The sequence below is a fragment of the Rhipicephalus microplus genome, unplaced genomic scaffold, assembly GCF_043290135.1.
Source record: "Rhipicephalus microplus isolate Deutch F79 unplaced genomic scaffold, USDA_Rmic scaffold_23, whole genome shotgun sequence".
In the NCBI taxonomy this organism is placed as follows: domain Eukaryota; kingdom Metazoa; phylum Arthropoda; class Arachnida; order Ixodida; family Ixodidae; genus Rhipicephalus; species Rhipicephalus microplus.
In genome coordinates this window covers 3848850-3864503 of record NW_027464596.1, presented here as the reverse complement: position 1 = coordinate 3864503, position 15654 = coordinate 3848850, and the positions used below count along the sequence as shown (strand labels likewise).

General features: G+C 43.7%; 2 protein-coding genes across 5 annotated transcripts in view; one reads left to right on the top strand and one right to left on the bottom strand.

The window, feature by feature from the left end:
- Window positions 1–4910, top strand: part of LOC119168719 (uncharacterized) — a 46591-nt gene extending 41681 nt beyond the window's left edge. For both annotated transcript variants that reach the window (XM_037420134.2, XM_075884072.1), the window contains exon 5: window positions 1497–4910. In XM_037420134.2, the coding sequence (XP_037276031.2) occupies window positions 1497–1681 (185 nt within the window). In that variant the 3' untranslated portion in view covers window positions 1682–4910. The remainder of the gene's footprint in view (window positions 1–1496) is intronic.
- Window positions 1–15654, bottom strand: part of LOC142786393 (neprilysin-1-like) — a 557390-nt gene that overhangs the window by 257865 nt on the left and 283871 nt on the right. The window lies entirely within an intron of this gene.

Here is a 15654-nt window from a genome sequence, read left to right as displayed (position 1 = left end):
AGTTCCAATAAGCATATATTCTTCATGATTTTTTGTTACCAGTTTATTCTTTAGGGTTGAACACAATAATTTAATTTGTATCAGAACTAGTGATACAATCTCTTTTGAACTCACTATTAATAGCTAACGTGGTTGCTTGGGCAAGTTTATGTGAATCACTATTAATACTGCTATTCTTGAACCATGTGCTTGATCTATTACGAACGCTTGTTTTTGATGCTTCAGCTTTCTTTTTCACAGCAAAAACGTTATATCAAGACAAACTGAAGCGTTTAACAATAAGCAACATATTTAGAAAAAGAACCATTTTGTAACCTCTGGAAGTATGCGCTAAAAACGTGCATGGTGGCGAACGTACATATGGGAATAACAATTCATCACACTGAAAAAAAAAGAAAAAAAAAACTTGAAAGTAGCGTTGCATTCACCATCGCCGAGATGTTTCATTAAAGCGCTGAGGTCGGCAACATCATATCGTGTACTGAAGGCAGTGAATGCTGCCGGTGCTAGAGCATGTATGAGAGCTTAGAGCAGAGGCAATGGGTGATAGTTTGATGAACAAGCTCACTGCCAGAGACAGAGGTAGCGGTAGAATTTGACTGAGTGATGGAGCTGCCGTAGCAGGCAGAAATTGAGGTGACTTCATTGTAGCTCCGGGTGGGGAGGATGCAGGCATACCTATTCGTCATAAGTCAGTTAAGCTGAAAGACTGCGTACTCAGCCAAAGTGCCCCCCGCGTGACTGAACCGTCTGGCCACCAGCAAGCTTGAAAACTACGCTCCGGAAATGCTGCCCCTATATCTGTTTCTACGTATTCCACTGCGCAAGTTGAGTGCGATTTTAGCAAAGACACAGATTGATTCGTCTTCCAAAAGGAAATAAGCAAAAAAAGACATTTTTTTGCAAACTTGAAAAGGGGCATCTCTTTTCTTCGGGTTCATGTTTTGTATCTCATTCACTTTAAGGCTCTAGAAGTATGAAATCTTGTTTTCATATTGTGTACACTGAGACGAAAGAAGAAATATTTTTGCGGGCATTGCTTTGGAAGTTCCGCAGTACAACGACTTTCTGTTGTTCAAATTATCTTTCGCAATTTTTTTTGTGGCTACCATCCCGATGTTCGAGGCATTTATCGCACCGTTTGTACAGGCATTTAAGACGGGGAAACTATGCATTTGCAGACAAGAACACCGAGCAAACTAGTACCATTTGGTAGGAAAGAGCGAAGAACAAACTGGAAGGATAGACGCAGTTTTGCGTTTCCTGAGAGACAACGAAAGCACACCATGAATAGAAACGTGAATCCCGAAAACAAAGCTCTCAGGTAGCAACGTAAACGTCACCTGCACGCAGCGAATGAGGCAGAAACAAGATAAGTAAGCGCGAACCGCTCTTTCAGACGTGCCGTCACGCTAAATACATTTGCTTTTGCCGACTGGTTTCTATGTCACTTAGGTGTCCTCGCCGTCACGTTTTCTTTTTCCCATTCCGCTCAGGTTTCTTCCGAGACAGCTACGGATCGTATGACGGCCTTTTTCGTTTGATGGGTTGCATGGTGCTGTGCTCTTTCCTGCTGACCGCCGCACTCTGGATACAGGACTGGCGGAAGACATCGACGCCAGCGACCCAAACATCCAAGGACGCCGTGGGTGACACTGACTCCCGTGCGCGTGCTGACTAGCCCTCTGAGGGCACCGTGATTGCGTGTGAATAAGGAAAAGAGCTTGCTCCCCCTGTTAATTACAAGTGCCTGCAGCCGCGGTGATGCAGGCCGGTAAGCGGAAGCAAAGGTGCCATCGAAATGCAAACACAATTTATTTTGTGCCATTGAAATGCAAACACAATTTATTTCGTACCACATCCACGAGGCATGGTATTGTTCCTCTCAATCATAACGTATTAGAATTCACGGTTTAACGATGGCGGTAGAACGGCGTATGTGCGAATAAAATGGTGGTTTTCTCATCTTCGCTTCCTCTTAAGGTATGCATACGTCGAAACAGCAAGAGCAATGTTTTGTGCGGGGGGATTCCCCGAGAGATCAACATGGGTCGGGAAGTTGATATTTTAGATTAGATTGATTATTTCATGTTTTGTGTGCATACCACCCACTATTCCGAAATTGAACTTTGTTTTCTTTTAATAACTTCATAGTCTGGTAGAAAAAATATCGATCTTATTCTGTATTTAGGGACCGAATTTGTTCTTTGTCAATCTCGAAAGTTAACGACGATGTAAAAACACAAATATTAAGGTTACGAAGATTGTCTTTTTAAAAATAAATTTACGCACATTGAAGAGTGAACCCGCATTATTTGAAGCCTGTGGACTGAAGCAAACTGTTCTTGAAAAATGTCTGCACAGAGGACATTTTTTTACGTTGCTACAATTGAGATTGTTTTTCTTCTAAGGTAAACCAGCGAGTGTCTCATAAATTTGTGACATATTACAACATATTGATTACCATATCTTCTCCCAGTACCTCAAATAAATATTTCAATAAATGGCACCACACTGTAGATTTTCGCGAGCTAAGCCTAAAAATAATGTAACATTGAAAAGACCTTATCTTAATTTTTTATATTCCACAAAAAGACCCTCGCAGATCATGAAAAAATAATCTGAAGAAATACGTTGCAATGTTTTATTTGCTGTGAGAATATTACGAGCACATGTCCCAGCGTTTCGAATTAGCACTAAAACAATAAAAACATGACAAATTGACCTAAGTGGGCTTCTGCTTCTCAGTCGCTTTAACGTGACCATATTTACAAAACAAAAGCTCTTCTGGCACTTTGAGGAACACATCTCTGTAAAGACGCATTTCCGGTGCTTTTCGCTAAGCTTTAGTACCAAAAATCCAGTACATAGTGACACACACTCAGGCAATCGGTACATATTTGCAGAGAAAGAGATGAAATAAAATGCTCCAACACGGCCATAGGACCTCGGAAAATAAAGCATGGACACCTGAAGAGGTCTCCTCCATTCTTCATTCTTAAGCTGAGGAATGCGTTCAACGAAAGACATGTTGTGTTTAAAACATTGCACGTTTCCCAAATCACTGACAGCGGGGTTGACCCTAAGAAAACACGACCATGATCTGTAACGTTAAATAGGCTTAACTAAACACCTGGCACACCTGGCAACAATACGCACTAAAGCAATCCTAAAATAACGAATTGCTTCTAGGTCATCGGCTTTGCGTAGAACATTTTGACATTATTCAGCCATATGGCCTTCTGCGCCATCATTTCGGATGCCGGCTTAATCACAACCGAGCTCAAAAACCAAGTGAGGTTTCCTGCTTCGTTAGTGTTAACTAATATATGTTCAAAATGCAGATTTTTACCGCTTCTTAGAGTTGAAGCCACATGATATCAAACATTGCCATCAAGAGGGGGCAAGCGCTTAATTGTGGAGTAGGCAACCGGCGGATGAAAATGATAAACCGTTTTCGGGTTCAGCCGGTGGCAGCAGTCTTACTTGAATTCAATATGCTTTATGCTTTGGCTGTGGCTTTCGCAGCCTATTCCCATTTAAGTGTACTGAGCCAATGCGTTGAAAACATATGACTGTCATAGCTGCCTCATGCGAGAACGTCGGTAACCAAGGTGGCAATAAGAGGGGGATCTCAAGCCCCGACATTGAGAGAAAATTTGCGTATTTTAGAAGGCCGTGCTCAATGATCATTCCCATTTATTAAAACTGCCTTTTCTTTGCGAATATGTTCACGTTCAAACAACTCGGAAGCTCAAGCCAACTTTTTTTCGGTTCATTTGTCATGTGTTTATTGTCTTAGTGCAAACTCGAAAAGCTGGAACTCGTACCCGTAATATTCTCGCTGAAAGTAACATAATTCAACATGTTTCCTCATAGTATGTTTTTCCAGGATTTGTGAAGATCTTTTTGAGAGATTATAGGAAAAATTTAGGCTGACTTTTTTTATTCTCAATTTTTCAATAGGCTTAACTGTCCACAAACTTGAAAGTCTCAGGCTAATTAATGAAATATTTTTGAGGTACAGCAACGGTATTGGCAGACAATATTGCAAACATTATGTTGTAATAGGTTACCAAGTTATGAAACACTCACTGGTATGCCCTAAGAGGAAAAAATTTAAAATCTAGGAACAGTATTACATGTGACGTGTTCAGACATTTTTCAAAAGAACAGTTTGCTTCGGCCCACAGGCTTCAAACAATGCTGCTTCACTCTTCATTACGCGTACGTTTTTTTAAAGAAGATTCTCTTCGTAACTTAAACGTTTGTGTTTTGATATCGTCGTTAACCTTCGAGGAAGACAAGGAAGAAAATTTGTCTCTATTTATAGAATAAGTTCAATTTTTTCCTCCTAAATTATGCAGTTAGTAAAAAACGAAGTTCAAAACTTTCGGGCTACTGGGTAGCATATGCACAAACTTTTTAAATAATCAATCAAATCTAAAATGTAAACTTTCGGACCCATGTCGACCCAACAACGAAAAAGATGACCTGTCAGTTTTTTTTTTTTTGTGGTGGGCCACCGCGTGAACAACACATAACCCCAGTTAAACATAAACGCCCACGCTCTTATGAAGCGTCGCTCTTCCCACGACTCCATAGATGCAGTATATTTACATTGAAACGAGCGTATTTGGGGAGCTCCATGTGTGACAAGTTAGGACTCACCAAGAATAGTTACAGGTAATCTTTTTTTTCCTTTTTGTTAGCACGAACATGCAGCATCAGTTGCAACGCGTTCCAGCAGAAAGGAGGAATTGTCGTTGAAGTCATCTGCTGGTGTCGCGCTTCGTCTGGGCGAGACGGGTAGGCGGTATATTTGCTGTTTATGACAAGGTGTGCCGCGATGTCTGACTATTTATTCTTGTGCTATACGTCATGTCTGCAATAAACGTTTCATTTCCCAATTCTTCGTTGAACTTTATGGTTGAAAACAAGAAGACTAATTGCAGACAACGAACATATAAGCTAGAAAGCACCGGCACCACGGCATTTATTTCTGCCACCACTAGCCTCCCTGGAGGCACCACAATGTTACAGACACTTAGGTACATGCAAACGCGCAATCGTATGACAAATGTAGAGAAGGCAAGAACGAGCAAATAAAACAAAGAATAAAAGACAATATCAACATGTTCTCAGTGTTTTGAAAACACGCATGTGCGTATGCTTTACCTAAAAACATGGCTTAAAAAGCACCTAATTTTCGCCATGACTAAAAAAAAAAACGAAAGGTGTGTTAGGCCTAGACACGGGTGTTTTGACAATTGAAGGGAATAGAAGGAGGTAATACACAATCTGCACCATGGCCAGTAAGTATGTCGAATCAGCGCAAGGACAAACGCAAAAGGAGGCAGAGAAAGAAAGCGTTGCCCTACGTTTACTAGAATGATTTTAATTTGCCTAGTACGATAGTTTTATACTGAAACACGTGCTTTTCTGCTGATGACATGCCGAAAAATTTCAATCAGTCGGTAAATCATGTAAATAATAACTGGTTGAAGCTATCAGCTTTCCCCAAGCACACAAATTTAATGAAAAATAATGTAGTATTTATGCTCACGCAGGGCAGTCTTTAAGTTCTAGCTTTCATCGCATGTTTTTAAAATGTTTTAGAACAAAGGAAATGTTATTTACAAGCCACAATACGGCAAAATGGGCACGTTTTGCAACAGAGAATATATTAATTGCAATCCACGATAACACAGAATGAGTCCGTAACTAAGCGCCGTTCTATCAACCGAAGTAATATCGTTTATGCGTCCTGCCTGTTAAAGGGCCCTAGTAGGTAACACAAGTCACCACAGATATCCAACGGAATGCAGCATTGACTGACAAGGCTGGCTTTAAAAGAAGTTCACTTATGAGAGCCATTGTAACAACGTTTGAGTTGCAAGAGAAGAGTACGACGATGTTACAGTGCGCACATGACGACTGACATCGCATTGTAATTACTAAAACATCATTTTCCCCCACAAATCTTATAAACTTGAGCTCGATCTGCCGTTTGAGAGTCTGTCCTGATATTTAAGAGAATACATGCTTTTAAAACATCATTTTCCCCCACAAATCTTATAAACTTGAGCTCGATCTGCCGTTTGAGAGTCTGTCCTGATATTTAAGAGAATACATGCTTAAAAAAAATTCTTCAAAAACGCCCACAAAAAATATAACTTCGCGCAAAGTGGAAATAATGAGCATGGTTAGGGGCCATACATGAAGTAGAAAAGCAAATGAAAATTCAGCAGATCCCACGTACCTTGGTTATCGACATTATGCGAAGCATGCAAAAGGAAAGTGAGCGTGTCGAAATTTTTTATATTAAGCGACACGTCATGAAATGACGCTAAATGCATGTACAGTGTTGCACGCACAGACATATCTTGAAGAGTTGTAGATGTTTACATAACCAGTTTTTTGCACTTGCACAGCGATATCAAAAGTAACATGCGTATTAGCCACACCAGAAGGCGATATGAAGCGCTGATTCTCGCGAGGAAACTGGCCCTTGACACTGCTACATAAATCAACTTCAGTGCATGACAACTACCCACAATTAATGTTAACCCAACATGACGGCTGTATCAAAGAAGTGCATATGTAATGTTTACAAAATTGGGTATGCAGCTCTGCAATTACTATTCACGTTTCACGAAGATTAGAGTCTATTTGAAAAGTAGTTCTGAGACCCGGCGTAGCTCTGTGGTGGAATGCTTCATTGCCACGCAAAATGCCTGGGTTCGATTTCAGCTAGGACTCCAACACTTATTCTCTGCATTCGTCGGGTCGACTGCTACCGATGTCGGGTGTTTCTTAACACTTACGCATTAAAATTGCCCATGACAGTTCTCGTAGTTCCTCACAAGTAGACACTATAGGTATCAATCACATGTGGTATATACACGCATTTCAGTGGCACATACTCGCCCATGTGCATGTGCCACTGTCTGGCGGGAAGTGTTTGACGACGTACGCGACGGCAAGGTGACGTTAATCACGTTTTGACAAGAGCGTCATACTCGTCAAACCATCTTACCCTCCCATGCTAATTTTGGTTCATGCCAAGTTAAGGGGGTGATTACGAGGGCACCCAAATGTTATGAAGCGTGAAAGCTTGGGCAAGTTGGTAGGACATAACCTGTCCTTGTTTTTTCGCTTCCGTAGTTTCGAAGTAACTACTTGTAGGTTGCGCTGTTCCTGAATTCAGTTACACCCAAACGTATGCGGCCAGATAGATAGATAGATAGATAGATAGATAGATAGATAGATAGATAGATAGATAGATAGATAGATAGATAGATAGATAGATAGAAAGATAGATAGATAAATAGATAAATAGATAGATAGATAGATAGATAGATAGATAGATAGATAGATAGATAGATAGATAGATAGATAGATAGATAGATAGATAGATAGATAGATAGATAGATAGATAGATAGATAGATAGATAGATAGATAGATAGATAGATAGATACGCTTAAAGTCGTTGAAGTTCGCTAAGAAATGCTTCGCATTCAAAAGGAACTACCGCATGTTGCATTCAGGGATCTTGAAGGGAAAGTGCTATAAATGCGAGATCAGGGCGGACTCTGACCGTTGGAAACATGATGAGGGTAGAAACTAATTGAACACCGGGCGAAGGCAGTGAAGGCATGCTCTTTTAGTGCCTCATCTTTGCTGCGACAGGGTCAAAGAGCTCGTTTCGCACAAATTCCGACGTTGGCATCGGCGTGGGCGTCGTTGGTTGTGGGCTAGGAACATCCTCGCTTTCGTGACAGAAAAATCAACAAAGACACAAATAACGAAAATTTTCGGTTCCGAATACGAAATGAACCCGTGCCGTTTGGGTGGCAAGCAGGAGCCACGTGTCTGCTTGAATATACCGTAAAAAAAGCTCTCTCTAATTGGATATGCCGTGAAAGTGGCTTTCATGCATTACAAACACACGCATCCTGTATACGGGCTTCACAATGCGTGTAATATCACAGCACCTGGAAGCTTTAGAATAACGTTTGCAGGTGCTGCGGGCGTTGCCAGCATAGCCTGCGCCCTATAAGTTTTAGAATAGCATTTGCCCTTCTGCAAGTCACAACGCACAATTTCAGTGACACCGTAGCCTCGAAATCAGCGTTGGCGGGCCACGCACGCCGCCCGCTATTTCGAATTTCTTTGCTGGCTGGCTGCAGACGTGAACGGCTGCTCCCGTCACGACGCATGCGGAGGGGCCACGACCGCACCGCAACGGCTTGCGGTGCGCTACTCTAAAACACCCTATTATTACGTTATACAAGCGCAAATTGCCGTCGGGTGTCAGAAAATGTGATTAGCTCAGACTTCGTGGTTCAAAACTGGCCACACAATACAAAAGGCACGCATGTTGCTGCACTGATGATGAAGATGATGAGCCTTCAGCTTTGCTGGCACTCGCCCACAAAGAAGGATCGGCCAAGAACCGGGCGGCAGGATCATCAAGTGTGCAAAGTCAGGCATTCAGGTAGTCTCGTAGCCGTAAATAATAATAAAAATAGACTAACAGTGTAATCTTTTTGTTGCAATTATGTACGCACACACGGCAGAGTAAACCTTCCTGTGGCTGTAACCTAATGTAATCTCTCCGAAGAATAAAATTACTTCCACGTTTATTTTAAAACCTAGCTTCTTAGTTGATTCGACCAGGTATCTTTTTTTTTTATGGGAATATCGTAGACAGGATAAAAAGAAATGATCTATTAATTCTGATTCCTTGCAAAAGAGACATAACGGAGATGCTGATAGTCCTGCTTTATGCAGGTAGTAATTCAGGTGCGGAATTCTGCATCGTAATCTGGTGATTGTAATTTTTAACTGCCGAGATACACACCACCGTTTGTTCCAGCAAAATCTTAAATGCACGAAGTCTCTGACTTTATCCAAAGAGAATTTTTCTATTTCCTTGTGAAAACAAGCACTTCAAGTCTGAGTGCTGTTACATAGGCGAAATCAGGTAAAATAGGTAAGAGTTGTCCGCTTAAAGATGCTTTGGCTAATGAGTCTGCCATCTCACTTGGATAAATCCCGCAGTGGCCAGGCATCCTTAGCAAGTGAAAATTTTTTATGTTTGTTGGTAATAAACTGCTAATCATACTAAATATTGTCAAATCTTTTACTGTACATAGTGCAGTGCATACTGAGAGAGAATCGGTAAGTATGACCGCTTCTCATTCGCTTGCAGGAAGTTTACGAAGCGCTAGAATTATAGCAAATAATGCAGCGATGAATGTAGGCGTGTAGTCTGGTAATCGAACTGAAAAAGGCCAATCGAGAGAAGTACAGAAGATGCCTACTCCAGTCTTTTCGTTCAATACGAATTCATCCGTCGCAATAATGTTGTTTATGGACAGATGAGTCAAGTAATCTTGTAACCGATTATTTAAATATCGAAGGGGCAGTTGTTTCGCATTAGAGGGGAAAATATCATCAAATTTAATTTCAAGTTTTGAATAAGGCTTCTTCGTTATGGCAATCTGATAAATATTTACATAGAGAGGCTCTAGCAGCGCTTGGACGAATCTAATATGAGGGGAGTGTAGTCTAGACCATTGTGTTCCAAAGCACTGTTCCCTCCAGACTACGTAGTGCATGCATAAAAAAGTTTGAAAAGATTCCACGCGCATGCGCTCGATTCCTCCTGATTTAAAGCATGCCCCCCATTGCACAGAATGCTGCCATATGCAAAAGCTTTATTGAGACATGCCACTTTCAACTTTATATTGTAGTAAGCCACAATTTAAACTTTTTGGGTAGCATCACACAATAAGAAAACAAGCACATACATATGAGAATTGTCATAATGTTAGAGTTTATATTGTAAGATTTTCATAACGGCAACATATACGAAAGTTTATTGTTCTTAAAAAATCAAAAAACCCAGAAAACGTATCTTACAGAAAACTCTCATGCAGAAAAAAATTATATTACACAAACTCTTGATACATATTTTGACGATAGTTTTTAATATTACAAACTGGCCTTCCCTTTCGACGTCCTTTCGACCTTTTCTTCAAGCCAGCCATGTCCGATGCTAGCGTTTTTGAGTAGTTGTTTCCATTTACCCCACCATTCTCCTTGAATGCATTGTCTCCCTCATAAACTCCGGAGACCTTGTACATTCACGCTCGGCAGGATCCAAGTTTAGCGGTAAATATTTCAAGGTGTCATTCGGATATGCCAAGACTCACAGAAATTGTCTTTTGGGTGCGGCTAATTTCGTTTCGATGACCCAGGGTCAAAGTTGATGCGATTGTTCATCCTCTCGCTGTGTTTTGCGAGGGCGTCTCGGGCTTCACTGAAGGGACGTGCGTCGTTTTGAGGCTGACGTATTCTTTGCGGAAAGTTTACCATCTCGCCCAGGTAAGTGACGTATAGCAATCAGCATCGGGTGCCTTCCTTACTACGCTAGGAAACCTAGTGCAAATAGACCTGGCAACTACCCACTACGACGCAGTCCTCTCAGTGCGTCCGTTAAGCAACAAGCGCACTTGTGTAGCTACACGCGTTCTTGATGCTGTTGCTGATGATGAAGATTAAATGAGCCTACTTATGTGGTTATTGGTGGGTCTTTGAATCAACACGCCGTTGTGCAATTTGAATGTTGCTACGTCTGGTGAGATTCTATCCTTCCACCACGCAATATTGCATGTGTTATGGACACTACTCGCATGGCGTGACATTCGCACAGTGTTCTTGAGCATGCTATTTCGAGCATGGGTGTAACTTTATGGTAGAACACCTGCCTGCCATGCAGAAGTATTGGGTTCTATTCCCACATGAACCTAAAGTTCTTCACTATTTCTTCGTTCGCATCTACCACAAATTTTCACTCACGGACAAAGCTGATTCATTGCTCGCAACCAATGGTGCAGACACCGGCATCGAAATTTTTTCTATCAGAGATATGGTTTTGATGTCACTCCAATGTACATATAAACTAGTATCGTAACATGCATAGAAAACTTTTGTATCCAGCGTCCTGATCGGACTTCCTGGATTGGCTTCCCTTGAACGCATGAGACATCTTGGCTGAGCCTACCGTGATTTCTTTCGGGTCAGCGCTTCCAGAGATGCACCAAGAGAGGCGACAACATTCAAGTTGTTCTAATTATCCGTGGCCGTCTGTGCCCTTCGTAAAATGTTTGAACATGTCTGACCGACTGATATATTAGGAAAAGCGGTTGGTCGTCCAGGCGGCTTGCTTTGCACGGCAAGGTGCCCCGGACAATGAGCCGAGCGTCTGGGACCCGTGTGCCTGTGCACATTTACCACGTTCTACGTGGTGCATTCATGCCGCTGTTTCCACTAAGCGTGGTCTGCTCGGTGCCCCACAATCTTCACTACAACGAACTACAGAGTTGTTTTGCACGTAGGACTCAACGTCTTCGCGCTGTGCTGTGTCGTGCACGTTGTGCAGTGTTTTCTCCGTCGGGACGAACTGGGCGTGTTTCTACCCTCTTTTCTGGGTTCTACATAAGGTGGTGTTTCACCTTCTCCTTTTGGGGGCAGAGACGAAGATGGCTTTTTGATTGGAGTGTCCGGGGCTCCATTGTTTGCTCCTGCAGAGATTCCTGGGAAGGCCAGGACACAAAACACGAGCGTCGAGACCCTCGAGACAAGCTGCCATAAGCTCTCATCAGGCTTCCATCGAGAGCTTCCATGATGTTGCTCACTTCATGTACTAACACGCTACCTGTAAATAATGTATATAAAAGTTACTGTTAACAGCTTCGGACTCCTCTCTTCGACATTTCCCCAAGACTCTGGCTGGCTCCAGCTCTCTGGGCAGACCTACGACTACATCATCAGTAGTTGGCAACTCCTTGCAACCGTCACGATCTAAGTATGGAGGGTACAACTAACAGCAAACTAATTATGAAAAGTAAAAAATGACATCACAACCGGAAGCGGTAACGACGTCGTGTACGTATTTTCCCTAAATATCGCGAAATAGAATTTTTCTATTTGCTAACGTTTTATACGCTTTTTGATAAATATGCGCTCATATTGCGCCTTTATGGATCGCAAAATACGTGCACAAGAGAAAAAGACCAACAAGAAAATTTATGAAAGCAAGGTTGTTTAATTTTTTAAATAGCGTACTTTCAATATCCTCCGAAAACATTGCGGATGAAGCAATTGTAATACAATTTTTTACCAGCACAAGAGCTCAACAGTTCAAAAACTCACGTTTCCCAATCAAGGAAAATACATGCAGCGTGACAGCAGGTGTGAAAAACCTACTTTGGCAACCTTAGAGTACAGCATTTCTTTGCCTCACATGTGGCATTCACCAGCAAAAAAGGTGCACATGTCCGCCGTGGTGGAACAGAGCTAGGCTAGGGTGCTCGGCTGCTGACCCAAAGGTCACAGGTTTGATCTCGGCCACAGCGGTCGCATTTTGACCAAGGCGAAATGGTAGAGACCCGAGTACTGTTCAATGTCAGCGCACGTTAAGGAACACCAGACGATCGAAATTTCCTGAGCCGTCCACTATGTCGTCTCTGGATATAGGATGCGAAAGCCCAAATATGAATAGATGCGAAGCAGCTCTTTACCAGCCTCTGTAATGCTGTCCGTCTGTGTCGCCGTGTCAATGCACCCCACCGCGCTACCCTCACCGCAGGTGCTGGGGCGGTGCCAAGTAGGTCACGCCTTCCCTCGCAGTGCGCAGTGACGTCACTCTCTCCCTCACCTGCCGCACACTCACCTCCTGTCTTGCCTCGCTCGCTACACCCTCTCCTACACTCGCAACGTTCGAGCGCTCATCGAATGAACACTCTTTCGGCTCATTTATCTGCGATGGAGAGGACGCTGGAAAGCGGAACTGCTTTGCCCACCGAAACATGCGCCAAAGCGATTTGGTCTAACCCGGCCGTCGCCGGCGTTCCGAGGGGTACAGGATTGATTGATTGATTGATAAGTGGGGTTTAACGTCCCAAAACCACCATACGATTATGAGAGACGCCGTAGTGGAGGGGTCCTGGAATTTCTACCACCTGGGGTTCTTTAACGTGCACCCAAATCTGAGCACACGGGCCTACAACATTTCCGCCTCCATCGGAAATGCAGCCGCCGCAGCCGGGATTCGATCCCGCGACTTGCGGGTCAGCAGCCGAGTACCTTAGTCACTAGACCACCACGGTGGGGCGAGGGGTACAGGAGCCGATCGCATTCGCGAATGGCGGCATCGCGCCTCAAACACCGAAGAGGCACGAGCCAGGGAAGCTGAACGCAAGTATTTGTAGCGTGAGAGCGACACCGACGAGGTCGAGTCAAGCAGGCCACTCGCGTTCGAGATCGGAGACGACGCGTGGATGATGCTGACAAGACGTGAGCAAAGGAAGTCGAGCGGAAGCGCCGACAGCGGAAGGCCAACGCCGGCGAATCCTCGACGGTGCCGTCCACCTGCAATGTCGCCGGCATCGTCTCGAAAGCGCCGCGCTCGCTCAGCCAAAGCACCCGCCCGCAAGCACCAGGCCCCACCGGCTGACCTGAAGGCGACCTGGAAGAATGATTCGTAACCTCCCGAAGACGCCCCTGCTCTGAGTGTGTTGCCATGCGCGTCGGCGACATCGCGATCATCGCGCTGTATTGCTGTATCTCGCTCTCAACTTGCCGAATGAACAGGTTCAGTGCTGTCTGGACCTGGCTGGTTGCGGCTAGGCATGTCGACGCTATAGTCGCAGGAGACTTCAACGTTGATGTCAGTGGAGAAGGAGGAGGGGAATGGCTCGTCCATTACATTCGTGACGTGCACTCACTCCACTGCATGTGTGCATGTCGGCCGACTGGGAACTACCCACCACAATAGGGGAAACGTGCATCGATCGGGTCTTTGCCAACTTCGACGTCAAATGTAGGCAGCAACCTCTAGGCGTTTACTTCTCCGATCACAAGGCTGTGGTAGTTAAGGCGACAGGCGCACCAGCTCCGGTCCAGCGCTCGCATCCACTCTGAATAAATGACAAGCCTTACGCCAGCCATCTCTTCAAACGAATCTTCCAGTGTTGACCGCAGCACCCGCGTTAGCGCCTTCCAACCCATGACAATACCCATCCGCAATGCTGCTGCTTCGCATCCCACCAGGGTTCTCTTCGCGGAGATGATCCAAGCTTTTTTATTACTACTAAAGGTGAGGGCACGCCAGTCGCGCGCCAGCGAAGGCTACATATTCTGTTCAGCTCTACAGTGATACACCAGTAAACAGCACATGAGCAAATAAGTAAACTACGGAAGATGCCTACGAAACCACTACGCAAAAGTGGGCGATGCCTCGCTGACCCGACAATGCGCCGAACAAAACACAATTCCAGATTGCTAATTGCCTGGATACGGCCCCCATTTATAGCACTCAGCCCAGAAATGGGGTAATTAACCGTTCAGGGTAGCGTCAGATAAACCGTAAAGTACATTTCTGGTTTACATTGGCGTATGTAAAACTCTGAGTATTTAGGAAAACTTGTTTGAGTTTCTGGTTTTCTTTGTTTCCTCCTCACCTGGTCGAGTTTCAATCACACAGCGAGCGTTGATGTCTGTGACGATTGCTTTCCGAGCAATTCTCGTTCCAAGTTTCATGACCGATACGATTCGACCATAGTGTATCTTGTACGATGTCATGTTAAAACACTATATGAATGATATGCAGCGTGGAAAATGTGATTAACACATGTTATATGGAGTGGCCGAAGCGTAGACGCACAACAGACGTCAAATCGTGTGGATTGCACAACGAGTGGTCAATTCAAGGGCCTACCAATTACAAAGTACTCCGGTATAAGTAATTATTGTTATCGAGAACATGCGCAGATGCATGCGTTGTTTTACGGAAGCATAATGAGTACGCAACCGATCCACAAAAAAACATTATGTTGTAAGGGGCACTTTGCAACTGTACCTGCAGTAGTGATGCTAGGAGAGTTTTGTAGCGTCAATTTATAGGTGCACAGATTTTTTTTCCTTGTGTGTGGTTCAGGTTCGGTGCTTACCGAGAAGCGAAACTGGCTAGCGTTTGAGAAGGCTATGCTAACAGAGTCCGAATAAGCTGTTCAGTTCTGCCGTTGAAGGCACAGGTAAAGCGTCCTGCAAGTTTTTTTTATGCCATTTTTGTAATAATAAAATCAATACTATCTTCTCACATATTTCATGTTGTTCTTGGCAGCGGATAGTTACGTTACCCTATTTGGTTATTTTTCTTAGTGTGAGGTTTATAGGGTTTAATGTCGTATTTGCTGCCAGCGTATTTATTGTCATATTGTTGTCATTGGCATCGTGTGCAATTGCCCAACTTGAAGTGTTGCCTGAAGCAGCGCCACTTCAACGGCTGCTAATTATCTCCAGTAGTCACGCTGTGGTCGTCCACATGAACGTATTTTATACCGGTCTAAGGCGCGCGCGTAATTTAAAAAAAAATTCGGCAAAGATACCACAAACAATGCGATCCTCACGTCATGCAAAAAAAAAAGTCTTTGAATACGTCGAGCCTGTGTTTCAGGAATTCTTCGTTCTACAGCCGAGCGTTTATGCCAAACGATTCTAAAAAAGAGGCGTTCACACAAGCAGTTTTCGGGGCAACTTCGATAACCAATGTGATTTGACCATGGTTTTTTTGGGACTCT